At 32.6% G+C, this 25418-nt stretch overlaps 1 protein-coding gene across 1 annotated transcript; it reads left to right on the forward strand.

Annotated features, from left to right (window-relative positions):
- Positions 1-11292: 11292 nt before the first annotated feature.
- On the forward strand, positions 11293-15903 carry LOC127126403 (uncharacterized). The gene is made up of 8 exons (XM_051055329.1): positions 11293-11701; positions 11883-12017; positions 12918-13109; positions 13496-13557; positions 13672-13841; positions 14559-14707; positions 14815-14958; positions 15361-15903. The coding sequence occupies exons 1-8, from the start codon at positions 11357-11359 to the stop codon at positions 15535-15537; spliced, it is 1374 nt and encodes a 457-aa protein (XP_050911286.1). The 5' UTR covers positions 11293-11356; the 3' UTR covers positions 15538-15903.
- The last annotated feature ends 9515 nt before the right edge of the window (positions 15904-25418 follow it).

Genomic DNA, 25418 nt, shown 5'->3' on the forward strand with positions numbered 1-25418 from the left:
TTGTTCTTGAATGCTTACTTAACTAATTTTTTTGAAATTCCCTGAAAATAAAAAGTGTGTAAATGATTTTGTTATGCTCATAATGAATGCAATATGATGTTATGCAATGACAGGGATCCAGGTTTCAAATATATCACAAGGTTCAACTTAACAACGGTTCTATGTCTTTTACCCCACACATCAAGGATTGCTCCTAAGGTTATCCATTTTCATGATAAGAACTTAGAGTCATGGACCAAGTTTAGTCTTTCATCGCAATAATGGGCTAGCCACATTGAAATGAAAGTTCTAAATCAGTCTACTCTAAGTGGGATCCTCGTATTGTTCGAACAGGGTGTAGACCCTTCAGTTCAATACTACACGATCGCCAATCATGAAGACAGACTTCAGTTTAAGATGAGGTTCCCAAAGTCATGGACCGTGTTCAACGTTTCCTCATAATAATGGGCTAGCCATATTAGGATGGAAATTCTGAACAGATCTACTCTAGGTGGAGTTCTCGTATTGTCCCAATGAGGTGTACACCCCTCGGTTCAATACTACACAACTCTGGGTTCTAAGTTTTTCTCGAAGCTCGGGTACGGAGCTTATCTCACAACATGTGTCAAACACCATATATCACCCAACATAATAGCAGAATAAATTACATGGCATAAATAATACATCAAGATATACAGAAGCAAATAAAAGCGGTATTTTAACGTCCATAGCAAATTGACTAAGTTAGGCTTGACTCTCTCTTGCTTAGAGCAAATTTTCCTCAACAAAGTCGCCATCTGTCGCATCTCGAAAAATACGATTCCTCGCGATGGTCGCGGAAATATTTATGTTCGAACAGAGTCGCCACCGAACTTTATTTATCCCAATGAAAGAATAGGAAAATATCGATAAAACCTTTTAAAAAATGGAATAATGGTCGTCGCAACCATATACGGGTTCGGGAGTCGATTACGCAAGGGGAAGGTATTAACACCCCTCACGTCCGTTGTACTCAACGAGAACCTTTTAGTCTAATTTGCTATTTGAATGTTAGTTAAATGTTATTTGCTTTCTTCGAGTAATTAGAGTTGATAATAGAGATGGATGAAGACCTCAGAAGGGGAAAGGGGAGGTTTTTTATTAGTGTGCTCGCCAAGATCTCGCAATCTCGTGCCTACGTATCCTTATGGTGCAATAAAGAAATTAGAGCATTCGTAGTTCGGGCTACTACGAATATTTGGTGTGTTTTATTTGATGAACGACTATGTAGGTCGGTGTTCTAAAGGCTAAACGCTGACTTGTCTACTCTCGGTGGAGGCTCTAGCACTGATTTGTTGGGCGCATTAGAAAGGATTGACAATGTTCTTTTTGAAAGAAGGGTTTTGGTCACGCGGGGGTGACGAGTTGAATTGATGTGTTTGGGTTTGAATGGTTTCGATCGCTCGGGGGTGAGAAATTTGGTTTGTTTGAGATATTTTTGAAGAATGACGAAAGATTGAGCAACATGGTGCACACCAATCGTCCAATTCTTTCGAGGAATAATAAGGCGAATGCCTTCTACTCCCTTTTTTGTTCGAATTATTTTGAAAGTTTGTTTGCGGATATTGAATATGCACGGTAGTGAGGCGTACGCCTCCTACTTGCTTATTCAAATAATAATGAGGCGTGCGCCACTTATTCCTTTATCCAAGTTTAATTAAAATGTATTAATCGAAAGTCGATGAGTTGTGCAATATGGCGATCGCCAATTATTCAAATAATCGAGAGATGGTGAGGCGAACGCCTCCCATCTCTTATCATCCGAAGTTTAATTTATAAAAGATATGTCTTAGATGTCGTATTTGATTTGCGAGAATAATTTGAATTTTGAATTGGTAGGTTTTGAAAAGTCGGTGATTTTGAGCAATGTGGCGTGCGCCACTTGTTCAAATAATCACAGAATGGCGAGGCGAACGCCTCTCATTCAATCAATTGAAGTTTAAGTTATTAAGTTTGTTTTGCGAAATTGAGTGTGATATGAAAAGGTGATTTGAATTTATATGATTGCGGTTTTAATTGGATGACGAAAACTCGAGCAATGTGGCGAACGCCAATTATTCGAATAATCGAGATATAGTGAAGCGTACGCTTACCATTCTCCTTTTCATCCAAAAATTAATTTAAATAATTTTGAAGAGTATTTAATTAAATATGTTGAATTCGAATTTATTAAAATTAATATGTTTTGGGAAAAAACTAGTTGGTGTCGGACCGCGATTGAGTTCATTTTAGGGGGAAAATGAATTATTTGCTTATACTAACAATTAACCCTTTCAATTAATTATTTTCTAATGAAGTAATAAATACATATAAATTAAGAATAATGCTAATAAACATTTTTACTACTTATTGATTGAGATCATTTTATTTAAATATCTAGACAAAGGAATAAGTGAATTTAAAAGCGCAAAGAAAAAGCTGGGATGCATGGATCAAACAGGGGTTTGGTTTAGAATACAGTGGGCCACAAAGCCATTGCTTTTATACCCAGGTTGGACCGGCGGCCTAATACTCTTCCAGGACACGTCGGGTAGATCTAGGAGTCTAAGTGGGGAGACAAACAATCTTAAAATCACACGCATCAGCAGACAAATTGTGAAAGCAATTTTAATGTGATGGATGAGGAGTACCAAAAGTTAAATGAATTTTTATTACTATTTTAAAAAGAAATAAATTAGTTGTCCATTGGTTTTAAAACATAAGATTCCAAAAGAGTACTAATTAATATCCCTCGTTCAAAGCATTTATTTTTTTATTAAAAAAAAATACTGGAATGTATGGGTTTTCCTCCTACTTAGGTATCTCCCATTTCTTTTGTTCAAACGAAATCTCATCTCTCTCGCCTTCTTTGACCCAACTGAAACTCACTAAAGATCTAAACCTACCATTTCTTGATGAACACCATGAAGGCATTCATCATATTTTTCAGAAATTAGCAAAGCGATCTCCTTTAAGAAGAACAAAACCTAAACTCCCCCCTCATAAATCCAACTCTAAACCCAGAATTCCTATAAGAACGAACAAATCAAAGATTTTCTACAACCAAACATAACAGCATGATCATATCCAAATCAACCAAACCAACAAGCAATTAATCACGAGGAGTGCACAAGCAAATATTCAACATCATATTTCAAACAAGAAAAACAATAAAGAATAGTAAATAAAGCTTTGCTTTTCCGGCGAGGGTACCGTTAATAGATCCTGACTTCACGGTAAGTCGTCCTTCTCACTCTTTTTTCTGACTCTTTGTCTACTCCTTTCTTTCTTCTGCGTTTCTATGTCACAAGTCACGATTGGCGGTTTAGTTCGACAAATCCAGAGTTCCGGTGAGAAACTCTGGGTAGTTTTGGATCGTATGAACTTTTTAATGAATGATTTGGTGTGTGTTTTGGCAGGGTAACAGTGCAAAAAAAAGAGATTTTTATGAAATATTGCTATGTTGTTCTTGATGTGTGTTCTAAGTTTTTAGAAGAAATCTCTTGTTGTGCATATGCTGTTGTTCTCGTTAACCTCTCATTTGTTGTTATTATGAAGAAAGGATTAAGCCTTAAAACACTCCTGTTTCTTTTCGATTTTCTCATCCCATATTATGTGGGATTTGATCTGTTCTTGTTTAAGCCATTGTTGTAATGCCTTTTCAGATGTTCCAATTAATCCTCTGGATAAAGCTTTGAACTTAGTAATTTGATTAGTTGTTTTTCAGTTTTTTGAGTGCTTTTTAAAAAGTGCTTTTTGAATAAGCTATTTTTCTCTGCAGGTTATAGCTCTGAGATGACCTGATGGAATGGAAGGCGGCTTCTCCAAGCTTCAAGACACCCTGTTTTTGTGACTAAGTCCAAAGTGATTTCATCCTAATTGCTTGGTTTTGGTCATTAGGAACCTATTTCCATCTGTAGCAATTTTTTCACTGTAATTACTTAGTTTAGTTTTTTTTAGACAAAATGTGTGTTTGGATTATTTGGGACTTATTGAATTAAATTTTAATTATATAATTACCTTTTAATCTTTCAAAATTTAACTCAATATTTATTTATGTTAATCATTCAACTTTTAAAAACAACAAATTTCTAACTTAAGTATAATGACTTAATTTTAAAAATAACATATTTCTAACTTAAGTATAATGACTTAATTTTAAAAATAACATATTTCTAACTTAAGTAAAATGACTTAATTTTAAAACAACATATCTCTAACTTAAGTATAATGACTTAATTTTAAAAACAACATATTTCTAACTTAAGTAAAATGACTTAATTTTAAAACAACATATCTCTAACTTAAGTATAATGACTTAATTTTAAAAAGCAACATATTTTTAACTTAAGTATAATGACTTAATTTTAAAACAACAAATTTCTAATTTAAGTATAATGACTTAATTTTAAAAAACAACAATTCTATTTTAAATACAAAAATCTAAATATGGGACTTTAAAAAACAACACAATTCTATTTTAAATAAATAAAAAAAATCTAAATATGAAACTTTTAATTTAAAAACGACACATACATGTTTCTAAAAAATGCAAATTTAATTTGGGAACCCATGAAGAACTTAGAACTTGGTATAAATATTTGGGATGTGTAAATGGACTAGTAAATAGTGATCATAGAAATAATAACGTGGCTCTTAATACTTACTAATAGAAAAAATAGATTTTGGATTAGTAATGTAAAAAGATTCAAACCACATTTTAGATTATGAACACACTTATGCAAATGGGCCTTTGAAATAAAAAGATCTCATGGGTAAACCACAAATGACCGGACAAAATTAGGGTATGACAGTACCCAATTTTCACTGGGTCCTAGTGTGTGAGTGAAACTTTGGTTGCATTTGGGGAACCATTGAAAAATGCCTTTAGGAGCTAGAAATCTCCTAAATCGACATTTAGCAATAGTACGTCCCTTTTTGCAACAATATAGACAATTTAAGTTCAGATGAAAATTGCTTTTGCTAGCTTGATCCTTAACCACATAAGTGTATTTTTGATAAGGATTATTCATATTGCTTGATCAATAAAAAAGGTAACTTTGGGTTGTAAAGCCTTGTCCAATTTAGCTTGGAGAGTTCTAACCTCTCTTTTCCAAATATGACAGGTTTTCACCCCATCTAAACCAAAATCCCTTATCGTCTTCCATTTTCCATTTAGTAGCCTCTATCATAAATTTCTTGAGGGTTTCTAATTCCTTTTCAAAGTCAGAAATCTTCTTTTCTAAATGGTTGAAAATTTTCTTATTAGAGGCCAAGCGTTTAAAAGCTTCCTTGGCCTCATTGTGCAGAGTACTAAAGGCATCTTGCAAATTAGCATAAGACATTTTATCAGTATGATCATATTTAGAATGACTTACATTCTTTTTCTTCCTTTGATGAGCTGTAAGACAAAGATTGACAATTTCTTCTTCATCACTTGAGTTGTCATCGCTTGAGGGCTCACTATCGCTCTCCCATGCGATGTATACTCTTCTAGGTTTGCTTGGTTTGTTATGGCGTTTGTCTTTTCCTTTGACTTTCTTCAATAAGGGGCACTCTGGCTTATAGTGACCTGTCTTTCCGCAATTGAAGCATGACCCTTTTGACTTGTTTGTCTTACTTTCCTCTTGATTCGTAAATTTTGATTGCCTTCTGTAATTGACAAGATTTTTGTCCGAATGTTGGACTTCATTTTTTCTAAGGTATCAGTTGTACCTCCTAACGAACAACCCCATGTATTCATTCGAATCTTTGTCATCATCACTTGACTCACTTTCACACATATCATTGGTGGATGAATTGTATTTTGAAGCCTTTAACGCAATAGACTTCCTTTCGGTGTTCTTATCTTTCTCCTTCTTCTCATGTTTCTCAAGAATCATGAGCTCTTGCTCATAATCTTGAAGCTTGTTGAACAATGTCGTCATGTCCAATGTTCTTAGATCATTGACTTCCTTGATCACGGTGACTATTGGTAGCCAATCCCTGTTAAGACATCTTAAGATTTAATAGTAGCAACATTATTAGGGGTATTTCTACCAAGAGCATTTAAATGATTGATTAGATGAGAAAATCTCTTTTGCATATCGGCAATGGTTTCACCATCTTCCATATGAAAAAGGTCAAATTCTTGAGTTAGGGTGTTGATTCTAGCTAGTTTGACATCATTGGTTCCCTCATGGGTAATTTGCAATAAGTCCCACATACCTTTAGCACTAGTAAAATGGGAAACCCTATAGTACTCATCAACACCTAAAGTGGCAATGAACATATTTCTAGCTTTCCAATCGTAGTTGTACTTTTTCACATCTTCTTCATTCCATTGTGCTTCCGGTTTAGGTACAACAAAGCCATCCGCATTGGTCATGGTTATTTCCATAGGACCATCTTGGATGACTTTCCATACATTCCTATCAATAGAGTTGATATGGATACGCACACAACCATTCCAATAGTTATAATTTTCACCTATAAAAATAGGCGCCCTATTATACGCCCCTTTAGGATCGTTACTCATTTTCTAAAAAGTTATATGCGAAACACTAGATGAACCGGCGCTCGTAATACCACTTGTTAGACGATAGTACCAATCTAGAAGGGGGGTTGAATAGATCAGTTTTGAAATTAAGCGCTTTTTAAAAATGTTTTCAACGGTCGCAGAAGCACCCTAGATTGAAATCTTCTAAACGAACCCGTTAATGGGAAGATCAGATATACGTGAACCGAATGGAATTACTTAAGATAGAGAAAATCAACCCCTATCTAAATCAATCAATTAACTACTTTGATATTTGATATCGTTACCTATAATAATGCTCAACACAATAAGAGATCAAGGAAAATATTACTAAGTTTATGCAAAATTAATTTTGTCGAACACTTGGTGTGCACTTCACACCAAGTATCAATTTCACTCAAGTTGAATGTGCAAAATTTTACTCAAATAATTTATCGAACAATTGATATGCACACCAATCAAGCGATATTGATTTTATGATCAATTTCACACACAAAGTAATTAATGCAAAATTTAAAGAGTTAAGGGATAGAGAGAACAAGACCAGATTTGTTGAGGCAGTTCCCCTATCGTCCTCGCTTAGGATACGTCTACCCTCAATTCTAAATCTAGAATTGAGATGTTTTTATTAACACGTTACAAAGTCAATACAAGAGAACAAATGATCACTGTCGATCAACTTCTAGAGTTGTTGCAGATCCTATTCTATTCTCTCCCATTGATTCGAGTTGAACCAAGTTCTTTAAGCACTTCGAACAAACCTCCGTTTACCGCTACCTAATTGGAAGAACGCCTCGTTCTCCAAAACTTCAGCTCGACTGATTTCGAACGCAAGTTGCTTGACAAAGATTATTATGTGTAATTATTGAGAAATGCAATGAAGAATGAAGATGATGAGCACTTTGATGTATATCTTTCACTTTTCTTCTTTTGTAATGTTGAAGAAGAGACATTTGAATATTTATATGATGTATGGACAAATAAATAACATAATAGAAAAATTTCACAAAGTCACACAACAGAAAATTAAGTGAAACATGCGACGAGTCGACTCAAACAGGGGATGAGTCAACTCAAACAAAGTTTATTACATGGTTGAGTCGACCTATGAGTCGACCTCTTCAGACCCGTGGCAATATGATTGGGAAATGAGTCGACCTAAGGAGTGCATGAGTCGACTCATTTAGGGTTTCCAAGAATGAGTCGACCTGTTCGGACCCGAAGGTTTTGCTCAGAGTCATGAGTCGACTCATAGAGGTTAAACTTCCAAAAATGAGTTTTGCAACATATTATGACCAATTTAAGTCGGTCTCCTATGAACCTAGGATGTTTACTATGATTAAGTGCATGATTCACATATAAGATATGCTCCTTTATGCTTGAACACACGGAACCTATATTTTGAACATGTTAAAGGATGAATGCTATTATGATATTATTCAAAGATACGATATGGGCTACTAGGGAGGTTTGGCATTATTAAAATAAGGACTAAGCATATTTGCCCTCACAAGCACCCCCCATTCCAAAACACAAGCTCTCAAAAGATCCTCAAGCTACTGAATCGTCCTCTCAGTCTGACCATCTGTCTGCGGATGATAAGCAAAACTCAAACATAACTTTGTACCCAAAGCATGTTGCAAACCTTCCCAAAATCTCGAAGTAAACCCCGCATCCCTATCTGACACAATGCTAGACAAAATACCATGCAAACTGACAATTTTCTCAATATACAGCTTTGCAAGCCTCTCAATCGGATAATCCATTCTAATCGGAATAAAGTGAGCAGATTTCGTCAACCTGTCCATAATAACCCAAATAGCTTCACATTTACTCGGAGTCTTAGGTAAACTAGAAACAAAATCCATAGATATACTATCCCATTTCCATTCAGGAATAGATAACGGTTGTAACAAACCAGACGGCTTTTGATGCTCAATCTTCGATTTCTGACAAATCAAACACGAATACACAAATTCCGCAATCTCTTTCTTCATACCAGAACACCAAAACAATTTCCTCAAATCTTGATACATCTTAGTAGCACCAGGATGCATACTCAAACCACTACGATATCCTTCATTAAGAATCCTCTTTCTCAAATCTGAAACATCGGGAACACAAACTCTATCATGACACCTCATGATACCATTCTCATTAATCCGAAAATCACCACCTTTACCTTGATTGATCAACGTCAATCGATCTACCAAAACCAAATCAGATTTCTGACCTTCTCGAATCTCATCCAAATTTCCACCAGTAAGCTTCAACATACCAAGCTTCACTCCAAAAGAAGTCTCTTCACAAACCAAACTCATATCTCGAAATTGTTCAAGCAAATCCAATTCTCGCACCATCAACATCGACATATGCAAAGATTTCCTACTCAAAGCGTCGGCTACAACGTTCACTTTGCCAGGATGGTAATTCAAACCAAAATCATAATCCTTCAAGAATTCCAACCATCTCCTTTGCCTCATATTCAACTCTTTCCGATCGAGCAAATACTTCAAACTCTTCTATTGTTTTACAAAACTAACTCTAATCTCTAAAACCCTTACTATCTTTTTAACTCATAATGGACTTACCCACTTATCCACGCATTCTAATTAATTAGACCTATTACTAGACAATTGATATTTCTACTCATAAAATTCAATTATTCAAATAACACATATATTCAAAATATTCAAATAATCACTAGAACGCATATTTAATTAATTATCATACCAAATAATGATTAATTAAAATAAACACCTAATAAATAAATACGGAAATTAAATCGGGGTATTACATAACGCGTGTCATCTTGATTTTGAATTAGATAATAAAATTATGGTGATAATTGTTTTTCTTTCTAAAAGAGATCTTACACAACTTAATGACATTATTAACCATCGTAGAGAAACTACATCAACTTTAATGTTGAGTTTATTAAAACAACAAATAAATAATATAAACTATGGATAGAAGTAATGTTTAAATATTGGGCCGGTCATTAAACTGTCGTAGATACTGGGTCATTGATTCATTGGTCTAACTATTGGGTCATTGTTCGAACTGTATGACTAAATCAGATTAAACTTGACAACTCCATTGAATAAAACGGTCTTTATAACAAAACTATATATTTTTTAATTCGGTCGAACCAGATAACTCAGTCTCTAAAAAAATATCACGACACTTACAAAATATTAAAATATCACAATTTCACAAGTTCATTCTTTAAATTTAAATTCTAAACATAATCACCACACACGACAAAATAATACAATATACAAATCTAAAATTCTTTTTGAACAAGATATAATTGCAAACAATAGAAAGTTGATCCAAATAAATTTTAATCATTATATTTTAATTTTATTATTTTTAAAAAAATTATCAAAATGATGTTGTTTGTCTGAGAAAAAAACAAGCATTTTACCCCAGGTTTTCCAAAATCACCAATTCACTGACTTTTACCGGTTTAGGTCGGTTCCAACTAGTTCAATAGCATATCTGATCCAACAATCAGACCAGACTGACGACTCATCCGATTTCCAGTTCGACCAGTCCATCAATCGATTCATTTTTTAAAACACAATGTTGTATGAAATATATATCAACTATCGATCCTTAAAAATCAATTTCATAAACATTCTAAATTGTCCTTTCATTAAAAATTATTTACATTAAGAAAAAGACATTTAAGCAATCAAATAATGTTTATCTTTTCCATTCCCATCTCCTATAAAAATATGACATGTGACATTTATTTTCCAACCTTCATCAATTAAATATTTCATCAACTCATTTTCTCTTTTGATTAAAATTTGAAATCTCTCTCACATTTCTTTTTCACACACTTTCTCAGTTTTTTATTTTGATTTTTTTCTATTTATTTATTATCACTAAAATATTAATAATCTATTTTTTAATTTTAATAAAATTAATAATTTATTTTATTTCAGAGACCACTATGAATACAATATGTATTTTATTTAAATCAATCATTGCCTTAATTCGAGAGACAAAATTCTTATTTTTAAATATTTTTTTTCTTTCTCTTCCTCACAATTTTTTTATAATTATTTAATACAATACAATTTATATAATTATTATTTATTTTCCAAATAAGTAAATCATTTTAAATTTTCCATGTGTATCTTAATATATTTCATACCGTATCAAATAATTTTTTTATTTCATGGATCATTATCAATGTTTATTTTATTTTAGTTAATAATTTGTCTTAATTTTAAAGGCAAAATCCTTATTTTGAAATATCAAAATTTTCTTTTTCTTTTCTTTCTTCTTCTCACGAATCACTTTTTTCTTCTTCTTGCATGTATATTAATAGAATAGAATTTATATAATTATTTTTTATTTTATAATTAAGTAATTTATTTTAAATTTATATCCGTAAATAAATATATTTTATATTTATATCAAATAAACTTTATATTTTACGGATCACTATCAACAATAATACATATTTTATTTTAATAAATAATTATCTTAATTTAAAATATAAAATATTTATTTTTAAATATTAAATATTCATTTTTCTTTTATCTTATATAACTTTTTATATTTTAATATAATTAAATTTATATAATTATTATTTATTTTAAAATTAATATATATTCAAATTTAAACACGTATCTAAATATAGTAGTACTTCAGAAGTATCTAGCTAGTTAATTAAAGGAACTCTAAAAAAAATAAAAAAATAAAAAAGAGGGAAAAGAAAAAGCAAGCATTTAGTTTGTATTAAAAAAATGGTTACATTGACGTTAGCATCCCCTAATAAAGACAGTTTGCGATCCATTTGGTTGCTAGTGAAGGAAGTAAGCAATGGGGAGGCGATCGTACAAGAAAGAATTAGGATGCATAGCCTGCAAAGAATTGGGCGAACTCGGAGCCGGAAAACCCGGTTGGGTGGTCGACAACCCCAACCTTCTCTCCGCCATCGACACACACTCCATCCTCCTCGCCAACCGCTCCACCATCCTCCTCCTCTCATGGTCCGATTCCAACCAATCTCCGCTCAGGATCCGACCCGAATTGTCCCCCATCGATGCCGAATTCATCTCCGCCGTCGAATGGTTGGTCTTTGATGACATCCGCGTCATCGTCGCTGGTACTTCATCTGGCTATTTGCTCATTTACTCCCTCCGCGCCGAATTGATTCATAGGCAGGTAATCAAATTCAATTTCTCTTCTCTTCTAGATTATCATTTTCATCGGGACCTAAAGGGGTCAGGTCATGATTTATTTGATTAACTACAAGGGTTAGGGTTGAATAGCAGGCTATTTCAATTTTGTATTGTATCAAAATCAATGATGTTTCTTATATCATGTATCAATTTGATCTTCTTAGATGATTTATCCTGGACGAGTTTTGAAGTTAAGAGTTCGTGGAACAAAGAAAGACCTGATTCAAGATAGTTCCTCAGAAGAGTTTTGTCTCATTATGCCCGGTGTCATTGCCCGTTTTGATGGCTCTGTTGTTCAGGTAAAACTGTTTTTACGTATCCAGGAAATCAGAATTTGGCTTAAACATAAGGACATTTTTTAGTTTGAAAAACTGTTTTGTATTCATTTTTAATATTTTTAAAATTTTCCATTGTTTCCTATTTTCTGCTCAAATTTTTTATAACATAAATGGAACGTAAACAGCCGGTGATTTTCCGATTAGAAGAATGAACAAAAACAAAAAGTGTCATTTTCTCAAACTTTATTTAATAAAAGTAAAGTAAGTGATAACCCCTAGTGATTAAGGGCTGTCAGAGACTTTAGAGTTTGTTGTATGGCTTAGAGCTAACTCAAGTAGGGAGGTGGGAAACTCTGGGTATCTAGTATTTGTGTGAATGTGAGATTGTCTCCCTCAACTTCAAGGTTGAGGTACTTATAGCAGTACTGGGCCTGGATCTTCGGCCCCTTGGGTATAGCAACCACTTCGAGAGAGTGTCGGAGTGGGTAGTTAGTCCCCTGTTATTCAGGAGAGCATGGATAACTTCCCCGAGACTTCTTCTGCCATGTTGTGACTAGGGACACATCACCTCTCACTATTGCATGCTTTGGGCGAATTATCGAGGACGTGGGCGACGTATCTAAGGAGAGGGCGTCTCATCCAGAAAATGGGTGCTCAAACTAAGAAACGAGCTACCAAGAAGGTGCTATGGGCGAGATGTCATATCCCTTGCCTCTGCATCGGGACCCTTTACAAATATACCAATACACAAACCAAAGTCATAATCCTTGGCGTGAAATTGTAAAAATATGGATACTTTACTTTATCCTGTAAAATAAGATGTTGCATTGACATGGATCTGAGACTTATAGTCTGCATGTTGGATTGGGGTACTTGATTGTGAGTCTAATAGTAGGCTTTGTTTGCAATGTTGGAATGCAGAATATGCTGCAGAAGTGGTTTGAAGAAGCCAATCCTCAATTTCGGAATCAAAAGCAAAAGAACCAAGATTCAGAGGATTTTGAAAATTCTCAAGTAAAATTACCTTTCCAGTTGTGGAATATTGGTAAGTATGGTACTTGCGCCGATGCAGCTGTTACTGGCATAATGCCTCCACCGCTGATGGAACATCAGGTAAGATATTTTTAATAATCATGTTATGCTTGCTATACTTATATTTGTTTGTATAACTTTTCATGAATTGTAAGAAATAGAAAAGAAGTGATTTGAGGAAAGTCTAACAACATATTGCCTATACATGTAATATTTGTCAAGGCACTTGTTTTTTCTTTCAAGTAGGGGACTCATGTATTGTCGGAAGTCTGAACCCTGAATTGGGTTCTTACTATGTTTGGTGCTTTTCCTTTTTTTTTTTGGTATGACTTGCTTTTCTCACTTTCACCACGTCCTACTATGATTTTTGTCTGTGAGAATGATTGTGGGCGTTTGAACCCTAGTTTATGGAAAATTTCTGATATTATTTCTGTTATTTGAGTTCAGCTGCTTTTATTGTTGGGCAGTCAAGTCAACGTTATTATTGTGCAGTGGCTGTTGGAGACGATGCTGTGATTTCAGCATATAGGTACTTGGAGCATTATTTGGCTAAACTTTTACTTCTTTACTAGTATATATGCTCAAAAGTCTTTTTATTTTGGTAATATTTATATTGATTGAGTTTTGTTTGGTCCTTTGAAAGACTTTCTGAGGACAAAGGCAGGTCTTTAGTGGGAGCTATCTTGTCTAAAGTTGTACCAGCAACATTTTCCACTATAGCTTCATTTTCTAAATTGATTTGGCGGAGTGAAAATACTTCTCCACAGAAATCACCAAAGAAATCAGAGGCGAAACCTCAGCCATTTGCTCGAGGTAAGAGTAACACTCACCACAGATAATTTTGCATATGCCAAGTAAAGGAAGCACAAATTATAGTGTGATGTTAAGTAGGGTTAATCTTTGCTATTGGAAAGGTGGTGCTATCTTTTTTTTTATTAGAAAAAAGAAAACAACTATTGCCCCACATAGGTAGCCATCTCACTTGGTGAGCTGAGGGACGTCGAAGGAGTTTTAAGCAGGAGGTCCTAGGTTCGATCCCAAAAACTAATTACTAACATTTGTTGCTTATGAAAAAACAAGAACTGCCGCAAATTTAGACTTGGCAAAAGTCATAGGACGAGGAAGTCTGAAACAGAGGAAAGAAAGGATAAACTCTCATCTGCTGCTGATCTCCTATGTGGATCAACTGAATTTCACTAGCTTAAAATGGAGATGAATTTTTTAATTTTTGTTAGAAAGCATGATTTTCCAGAGTAATGCCTCCTTTGGTATGTATAAATGTTTCAAGTGATTCAGAGAAGCTCATTATGAGCGTCCTTGAAATGAAAAATCATGACACTTAGCTAAAAACCATCAAACAATCTGTGGGACAAAAAGAAATAGCATGACCAATTGGACTATTGCATTTCTACCGGAAGAAAACTATCAACTTATAAAATGAAGAGCTATGTGCACCATTTTTGCTGCATATTTAAATCCAATTATTTGACTTTTCGGGGAATTTTCAAAACTATCAACTTATCAATGCAGCTTCACCCCTGACATGTATAAAGGATCATCCTAGGAAAGGTGAAAAGCTTACCTTATCACCAAGTGGTACATTGGCTGCTATAACCGATTCACTCGGTCGCATATTGCTGCTAGATACTCAAGCACTTGTGGTGGTGCGCCTTTGGAAGGTTTTCTTTTGAACTTTTCGGTCCTGAGTTCCTGACCTCCCCTCCCCTAAAAAACTCAGTAAAACAACCATTGTATTTCCTTAATATGGAGTTTGGTACTTTTGCAGGGATATAGGGATGCCAGCTGTTTATTCATGGAGATGTTGGTAAATAAAGATACAGCCTCATCAAGCTCCACTTATTATGAACCGATGAAGAGTGATTACTGCTTGTGTTTGGCTATTCATGCTCCCAGAAAAGGAATTATTGAGGTATGACTTTTATCTAACTTTAGGTTTCTTCAAAAGACTTGCAGAAGACTTGAGACCCGAGAGGGTGCTCCTCTCAAGGTCTTAGGTTCAAATCCCTCTAGATGCTAATAAAATCCCTATGTTGGGCCAATCCATATAGAGTTTTTCTCTAGCTTTAAATGGGTCCCAAGCTAGTGGACGGGGGAATTGGTCCCCTTGGATTAGTCGGTTGCAAAGCCATATACCAAGTTTTCAAAAAAAATAAAATGCAACAGAGAATAGTATGAAATTTACTTCTTATATTTGTTATTAGTGTGACATTGACACACTTGAACTTTCATTACCGTGCACAATAGAACAAAACTTCTGTTGGGGTCTCGGGTTCTCTTAATACTGTTTGATTAATTGATAATGTCCTTTCAGATATGGCAAATGAGAACTGGACCACGTCTTAGAACAATTACATGTGCAAAAGGTAGCAAAATGTTGCAACCCTCCTATAGGTTTGGTGCATCAATGTCCTCTCCTTATGTCCCTCTAGAAGTTTTCTTGTTAAATGGGGACTCCGGTCAGATATCAGTTTTAAATCGGAACTTGTAGTCGTGATAGGTTTTGATATATTTTTCCCTACGAGACCAAACACAGACTAGGATTCCCTACTGTACGGAAATCACACTGATTCACGCCGGAATGAATTTCAACCATTGATATGCCATTGGATGATACAGATATAATCTTAATTTTAGCAGTAAAATGTTCTCGACCGCCAATTTAAAATTGGACGGCTCAGATCCGCTGTCAGGAAATCACATTCTGACCAAACACTTGTATATCTTAGAAAAATATGTTTGAAATTATCCGTGTTTGATGATGGACGATACACACCCGGGGACACTGTTTTAAAGCTTTTGTTATGCTGGAAAGCTAAGATTAAGAATTAAGATAAATTATGTGGGTTCATTTGAAGTTCCTATGGTAACATTTCAATTTCAAATCTCATGTAGCATTTTTTAATGAGGTGATTCTATTTCATTTTGTCCTCTAATATAAATTTGTTTGATCTCAAAAACAGACTCCTCACCAAAGTACACGTTTTTATAACTGAAGATATCTAAAAAATACTCGAAATGATAGTTGGTATCTAATAATGTTGGTGATATCTAAAAAATACTCGAAATGATAGTTGGTATCTATTAATGTTGGTGATATCACATGAGTACCTAAATATGTACTGATGTATAAAAGCTTTTGATGATTTATAGTGTTTATAGAGAAAGTATGATGAATGGAATGGATTAGTTTAAGAATGGTTTTTTCATTTAGTGTACTCGATTAGTTTAAGAATGGTTTTTTCATTTAGTGTACTCCCTCTTTTTTAGATCATAAGTTTATAAATTGTTTTTGACTTTTTTCTATTAATAAGAAATGTAATAATTGTTTTATAAATAGATTTTTTTGAAGGAATTTATAAAATTATCCTTTATTAATAGTATTGGAAAGTTAAATTTACATAATTAAAATGAGAGAGAATAATAAATATTAAATATATATAATTTATTGATATTATAAAATGATTTATATTGTTATTCCATTTTTTTTCTTCTAAAGTGACTTATAAAAGAAAAGTAGAGACTAGTTTTTTTACTGAATTTTAAAATACTGAAATTATTCGATTTTGAAATTCTTTTAACTGTTTTTTTTTGTGTAAAATTATTTCCAAATAGACTTTATTCATTCTTAGTTTACTTTAAATTTAATTTGTTTGGGTTACAAGGGAAATTGGATTTTAATTCAAGTGTTTTAATATGTAACTCGTGTACTTTTTATTTAAGTGGTCAAACCTGTTGGGAATAAAATAACAAGGGGTTAAATTCAGGGGAAGATGTTATACTGTCACAATGTAATCAAGGTTTGTTTCTCAATTGGAAAATGTAAATTAATGTATATTTGTTTGAATATTATTAGCTGTAGTAGAACTAATCCATGGAACAACATACCATAAAAATCAACAGCTTATATTTTGACACAATCTTGAGTCTCAAACCAAGGTTTAATTAGGGAAGATTTACTAATGTATCCTATATGTTTCTTAGGCATCATATAAAAATTCTAAAATGCTCCGTAGTTTTTAAAGATGCATCTTCAGACGTATCAAATATACACTCAGCGCATGTCATTATGAGTGATGTTCTATAAGTTTTTTTTAAATATCGGAGATGCATCTGTGATATATTTCTTAGATCCTTTTGAAATGTTTACACACCAGTATCATAAGTAGACACCAAAAATATGTAATTTGATAAAATAAATTAACATTCATAATATAAAATAAGCATTACATAAATGATTTTAACATAAAATGCAACATTACACTTCAATACCAAGGTGGATGCTTCAACATTTTCAGAATATCTTTGATCGATCTTGGAATTGCCGCTTACAACTTGAGCAGAACTTTTGTTTTGAAACGAAAAAAATGTATTCCAGATAGTCCTTACATCTGCATCCGTCTTGAGCTCAAAGCTGTTGAACTCAATTTTCCTTCTGATGTGAATCGACAATGAATGGTATTCGAGTTTCAAATTTTTTCGATTGTCTCCCTAAGGTAGGAGATGATGAATTTCGTCTTGAATATCTGCAAGAGATGTGTACTCGCTGAGCTTAAAGTTTCTCTCGGAAGTTGCATTGGAGAATGAGACATTTGCGACATATTGGTTGCTTTTTATTTGTGACATTTGAGATGTTTTCAGTTTGTGTGAAATAAGAAATTAATGACACCTTAATTTATAGAAGCTGAAGCCAACCGTGGACCATTCAAAACCTAACATGCTGATTCCAAAGATATATCTCCGGTTCCATACATTATTATATTGTTCCGGAGATGCATCTCCGGAACCTCTCATGAACAAGTTTGAAAACAAAACCTTTGAAACATAATCTTATTTTGACAAATGAACAAATGTTATTATAGGAAAGATAAAAATGTATTAAAATATTAAGACACAATATGAAAAATTGAATATATTACACTTTATTAATATTGAGACACAATTGCATACACTTATTTGTCTGACTAAACAAGAAATTAAAATGAATCGAAACATTTGTCGCCGACTAAATTTATGGGTGATACCCTCTTTGACTTTTGTGCATTTGATTCTCTTTCAATGTTGCTCAATTTCTCGAACTCTTGCATCATTTTTATAAGATGGTCCGACTAAGTCTCGACTTTTATTGTTGAATGAGCCGTCCACTCCGGTGATGTAAGTGGTATAGGGCCTCCAGTTTCAAGTAAAGTTGAACAAAATGCTGTGATTTTGAAATCCACTCAATAACACATAATACAATAATTTGGATTCGAGGTAGGGCAATACATAGTCGGAAAAAGGTTTTCGAAAAACGATATTGTGTCAGATCAACACACTCTATCATACACACATGCTATGAGGTGACCCATTTATGGGAAGTGCATCGATTTTGCTCCGATGCCGGTCCACTAAGGAAAAGAACAAGAGACTAAAAACCTTCATAGAAGTTTTCTTTCTTTTTGTACAATTGTGTGCATGATTCTTTATGAGTCCTCAACTCTTGGATAAGTTGGTGGCGAACAAGTGTATGATTATCTTCTTCTTTATCGTGTAAATCCAAAATAGCTCGATAACCGCAATTACCGTCCCCTTTAACATTGACGATCCACTCAATGTATTTGTGCATAAACACCTACATCTCGTCAATGAATGAAATCTTTTATGTGGGTGGCGTAAGAGGTGGTTTGCTAATGCAAGCTCTTATGAAGACACTTTTTAAAAGATTTTGGAGTTGGTGAGTCCAAAAAAACTTTGTCAACATGTTCAAAATACGAAGGAGAGTGCACCATTGAATTGTCACTCGGAGTAGGCTTGAATTTCTTTGGAGCACCTTTTGTTTTTAGCGGTTGAGAGAGTGGTTTCAAACAGGTGGTTTCTGGATAAACAATCTTCCTCAATTGTTCTTTGATGTGGAGTTTCATGTTCTCATCGGCTTTCAAAAATCTCTCTTGTATCAATTCCCATTCGGTCAAAATAGAGATATTCGATTTACCGTCTTTCATGAAACCATCATCATTAAACCTAAGCCTCTTCCAATGAGTGCAAACCTCATCCATGACTATCGGGCTACCAAGTTTTTACCTTTTTTTTGCAATAAAACAAGCACATGGAAGACCATATATTTTCACAACTGTGCATCCACACTTTGCGCTATCGGAGCCTATATTATCAACTTGTTTAGCCTCGTGAAAAATATAGTTCAAAACCCGCTAGAGATATGTTGTCGATCAACTGAGAATAAAGATTATTGTCTTTAAATTTGTGTTCCAAAACTGTGATGCTCCGACCAAATGATGTCTGTATCTCATTATGCTGGTTTTGAATCATTTGGTTCACGAAGTCCAATCTCTACGCAAACCGCCCTTACTATTTCCCAGCCAATTCTTCAATGTAGCATGGGCAGACTCAACTCGGTTAGTTGTTGTATTTCCAAGGTGTCTAACCTGATCGGTCCAAGCACAAACAATCTTTTCCTTCATGTGGTCAAGAATTATGCTTTCAACATATTTCAACAAATCAGGATACTTTTCGCACACTTTCCTAAAATGCATAACAAAATTGACATATAATTCTTTTGTGGAAGAATTTACTATATGACTTCATGCATCCATTATATTTTCCACAACCACACTCGCCTTCACCATTTTTCCATCTTCAAACTCTATCGGTTTCGTCCCAACCGCGAGTTTAACCCAACTTCTCACGTTCTTTGTTGTGTAATATCTATAAAGTAATAAATAAGAAGTAGGAAATTCCTTTTGAGCCGAATTCATCAATGCGATATCACAGTTGGTAACAATCACTTTAAGCATCTCATCTCGGTCCTTCAACATTACCCGACACACCTCTAAGGCCCAAGTAACATCCTCCTCTTTCTCACTCTCTAGAAATGAAAACCCGACATAATATGTCTTCTCAGTTGAGGTAACACCAACCATCTCCAATAATGGAAGTCTATACTTGTTGATCTTGTACGTTGAATCAAGTATGAACACAATATGAAACGTGTTAAATAACTTGATGGAATCAGGATGAGTCCAAAATATATCTCTAATAATAACTCCATCCTCACACGTTCGGTACATAGACACGTAACCGTTATCATCCAACAGTTTCAAAAGTTGTTGCATTTATGTTCTATCCCCCATAAGCGACTTGTTAGTTTGATATCAAATATTGTACACTTGCTTGATATTTGAAATACATTCGGGTCTTTTACGTTTCAAAGTTGCAAGTATATTTTTCGGGAACCAAATTCAAAGTCATGTCAGCAACACATTCCTTCTCTTCTGGCATGAGTCGACACTCAATTAGATGGCCGACTAACTTTTCACACAAATCATGGTTATGCAAACCACACATGACATTAAATCTCCAGTTATTGTTTGCCAACATATAACCACACACCTTAAAGGGACACTCATATTTTCTTGAATCAGTGTTATCTCGTTTAAAATTCCGGAGAGGAGTTCTATATTTTTTGCTTCTTTCGCACGTCATTGTCACAAAAGCACATCTTCTATCCAAACCATTATCGTACCTTCTGAAAACCACAACAATTCACAGTTTGGAGGCCTCCGTACGAATCCATTAAAGCATTTGACCACAACATTCAAACTCTTGCTCATTTTTAAATTGGTTGCCAATATCTACCGACTTCATAACAACACTTTGGACATTCAAAGACACAACTTGTTTGGGGAAAACATCGGGGTGCACCATATCTAATGAAAATAATTATCACAGAATAATAAATAAGCGCTAATGCTCTAAACAGAGCTGAAAAAATGAAACCAGACTGATACCGGAAATGCATTTTCGGAAAAGTTCATACACGTTCCAGAGATACATTTTTGAAAAAAATACTAGCTTTTTCAGACAGAAACAAGATTAATGTGTGCAATGAGGCTTGAAATAAATGATCTTTACATGGAATTCCAACTTCTTTTTCTCCCTTTGATGTGATGAACCATAAGATTGGAGATTTGGAGTGAAAATAGTGATTGAGAATGAAAGGGTTTTTGGCGGGGGTTTGTAAAGAAAATCAACAATGGATGTGTGATCATGCAGCTGCATGTTTTATCAAATTATTTCAGAGATGCATGTTCGGAAATATCTGACATGCAAAGGTGACAACAAATTTCAAAATACCACAAAAACTTTTGAAGATGCATCTCCGGAATTTTCACTAGACTGATCAATTATGAATATATTTCTTGAAAATTCCGGAGATGCATCTCCGATATTAAAAAAAACCAACTTATTGGGCCTCACTCAAAATGGCCTAAGCTGAGTGTGCATTGGATGCTTTCGGAGATGCATCTCTGAAAATTGAAGGGATATTTTAAAATTTTTGCGTGGTGCCTAAGAAATATATAGGATGCATTAAGAAATCCTCTTAAGTAGAAAGAAAAAATTGTTTTCTTTTGGAATCAAACCATGGCATACAAACTATGATTTGCACTTGCTTATAACTCTTCTCTATACATGGACAACTATTGGATAACAGGCTCTTGCTTGTAACATGTAACATCATTTTAATTTTATATTAGACTTAACTTAAATTTATAAAACTAACTTATAAAATATAAATATTTAGAGTCGGTTAGATTTAATTTTGTAAATTGTTTTTCAATTTTTAAAATTTGAAAATAATAAAATTTATTTAATAATTTAATTTTTCAAAATTATTTTTGAAAACTGTTTTCTAAAGCTAAAAAATATTAAAATAAATTTTAGAGATTTTAATTATTAATTTTTATTAAAATAGTAAATTGAAAAAACAAGAAAGATTAGTACAGTTTTTATATAACTTAAAAACAAATTTTAAAAGAGATTAATTAATATAAAAAGTTTTATATGATCAAATCTTTTATATTTATAAATATATTTTAATTAATTTTATTTAAAAGTAAAATTATCATATATATATATATATATATATATATATATATATATATATATATATATATATATATATATATATATATATATATATATATATATATATATATATATATATATATATATATATATATATATATATATATATATATATATATATATTCTTTGTACAAGTCAAACATATGCATTTGATGAAATAGGGTTAGAAATATCTTCATAAATTTTGGGCTCGTTTGCGGGAGACTTTTTAGTCTTTACAAATTATTTTACAAATAAATTTTTAAAAATAATTTTGATATATATATATATATATATATATATATATATATATATATATATATATATATATATATATATATATATATATATTATATATATATATATATATATATATATATATATATATATATATATATATATCCCAAAATTTATGAAGATATTTCTAACCCTATTTTATCAAATGCATAAGCTTGACTTGTACAAAGATCATTAAAATAGTGAAAAGAGAAAATATTTTTAAAAATTATTTTGTAAATTAATTTTAAAAATAATTTTGAAAAAATAACAAAAAATATATATTTGGTAATCTTACTTTTGAAAAATATTTCAAAATTATATAATATTACAAAATTACCACTAATAGAAAGTATACAGTTTTTTCTTGTTTTTTATTATTTATAATTTCCAAAACTAACAATCAATTTTTTTTTTTCAGTTTTTTAGTTTTTACAAATAGAAAATAGTTTTCAAAAATAATTTTATAAATCTAGATTACCAAATATGTATTAATATTTTGAAAATTTAAAAATTAAGAAAAATATTTTACAAAAACCAAATCAAAGCGTTTTTTTTTTCATTAAATTTTATCTACTAATAGCTTTAAGTTAACTATATCTAATGTATTTATGCATTAACGTATTATATTAATTTTGGTCCACTCTACAATCTATTACGATAATATTTATTTATAATTATAAATCAATCCCTTTTTAAAAAAAACCTTATAGTTTTCCGAAAATAAATAAAGCCTTCATATATAAACGGACAGAATATAAATATTACAGGTCTTCACAGTTTTTCAGTAAATGAATTCACCCAATTAATTATTCTACCCACTTAGCAATTGAATGCTTAAACAACTTGCTTGGTTAAAGATAAGCTGGTGCATTTCCAGAGAGCTACTTGCAGGGTTGTCCATTAATAGCTATCTAGGTAGCTAGCTGTATAAGTACATATATCAAGCACAATTCAATGAACCACTCTTTGTTTTTCTGTCAGAATGTTAAGAAAGATAACGGTTCCCATTGTATGAGGTTGTCTTTCCTATTCAACTTGACATTATCAAAATGAAAAATATCAATCCAATATTCTAACTTTAGTTTATATCTGTTTCATAATTTGCTCATGGAAGTGTAGTCGTTAGTGGCTATATATTCCCAAGATGAACAGTTTTCAATTGCTTAAGTTTCACATAAGCTCTGACAATGTACCATGATATATAGTGGTTGTTTTACATAACATTAATCCTCACTTGGACCACTTGTGTATATAATTATCGAAGCAAATTAGTTTTAGGTGGAAAAAACACATTCATGTAACTACTATATATTGAAGAAATATAGTATAATCATAAAACCATGGGCTAAGAGAGGAACTGCAAATCATTAATTAAGCGAAAACCATTAAACCAGCGACTATGGTAAAGAAAGATGGTGGTATAGAACATTAACTTAATAACCTTCATCAAACTATCATTTAAATGATATTAATTTAATGTATACTAGATTTTCAAAAAACTTTTCTTCCCAAGGTGCTCTTTGTAATACGTTTATTGGTGGAGGTGTATATGCAAACACTAATCTAAAAAATGTGATATTTAAGATTTTAGAATAGTGGAATTTTAGGGTTTAGAAATCCTAGAATCTTCTTTAGACACATCTGTCTCAAAAGGAGACGTGTCAGATGATCTCATAGATTACTATTTAAAGATTTTTGAGACTGATCAACTATGAAGATCTATACTGCTGCTACGGTGTGACTATCTCATGGTTTAGAGGTACAAGAATCATCTTCATGGACAACTGCTTTATATGACATATGTTAGAATATAGTTGTTCATTTGATTTCATGGTTCACAAGTGATTGATCGATCTTAATCCAGTATGACATTAGAGCATGACCACCTTATGACCCCTAGGTTCTTGGGAGATAATTGTCCTTAACAGCCCTAGAAGATATATGTCAAGATCTAACAACCTTTGTGATCTAAAGACCATAAGCAGGAGGACACGTCAGACCTTAAGGTATGATATTGAATGGGTTGGGTCTTGGTCCAAATATGAGCAGTTTCCCCTAAAGCCATAACTATTGGAGTCGGGTTGTAGCTTGTTTCGTGGCTCATAAAGTCAGGTCATATATCCACGAGTAATGGTCATAACTATATTTTTTATGATATTTAGTGAGGTGACTTACGTAAGGAAGGTCCAAGAATATATACCATTGGATGTCACACGTTTAATTTCAGATTCATCAGGGATTCTTTATACTTAGTCAGAGTCTATTACCACTTTATCCTCTGATCATCGTCATTGATTGCTTGAGAGTTATTCTAACATTATTTTATTTCTCACTACTACGAAAAATCTCTTTTACCTCGGTTTCATATGCGGGGTAACGAATGTCGTCATGAAAATTTGCCACTTTTCCCCTTGGTTATAGATCAACCGAGGATAAACATGTATTGGTAATGAATTTGATCCCCAACAACAACATCTTTGTATTTTCAAATAAGAAAGCATGTGACATTATACCTCTTAGTTTCTATTAATATCCGAGACAGAAAGTCTGTATTTATCTCAGTTTGAATTAATAACCGAAGGGAAAAATATATTTTTCGTCAATTATATTTTTTGTTCAATTTTAATTTAACTTGTACTTTTTTTAAACATAACCTATATACACATTTTGTGACATAAAGATAACATTTTATTTTATAACAGAACATAACCTAATATATACAAAATACTAAATTACATTGTTTACAATTTTTTTAACAAAACCTAATATACACATAAAAAATGGTACACCAAGAGATCTTTTATACATATTTGAAAACAAGACCATAATGACAAAATCAAATACATATGTGTACCTTATACACATTGTTTACATTAACCAAGTGAAACTAGTGTTGTTGAGGTTCATAAAAAGATAGGAAGCATGTCAATAAACACCTATAATGTGAACAAGATTTAAATTAGGATAACCCAACAACAACAATAACATTAAAGATTCAATCTCCACATAACAATAACATAAACCTTTTAACATAAATCGTTTAACATAACCTTTTAACATGAACCGCTTAACATAAACTTTTTAACATAAATATTTTTATTAGCTAACTACAACAACATTAACTTAACAACTAACAAAAATAAATTACATGCATATGGATAAAGTTAATACATTAACCCATGAATCACTAAT

Source organism: Lathyrus oleraceus, chromosome 3 (assembly GCF_024323335.1).
Source record: "Lathyrus oleraceus cultivar Zhongwan6 chromosome 3, CAAS_Psat_ZW6_1.0, whole genome shotgun sequence".
Lineage (NCBI taxonomy): Eukaryota > Viridiplantae > Streptophyta > Magnoliopsida > Fabales > Fabaceae > Lathyrus > Lathyrus oleraceus.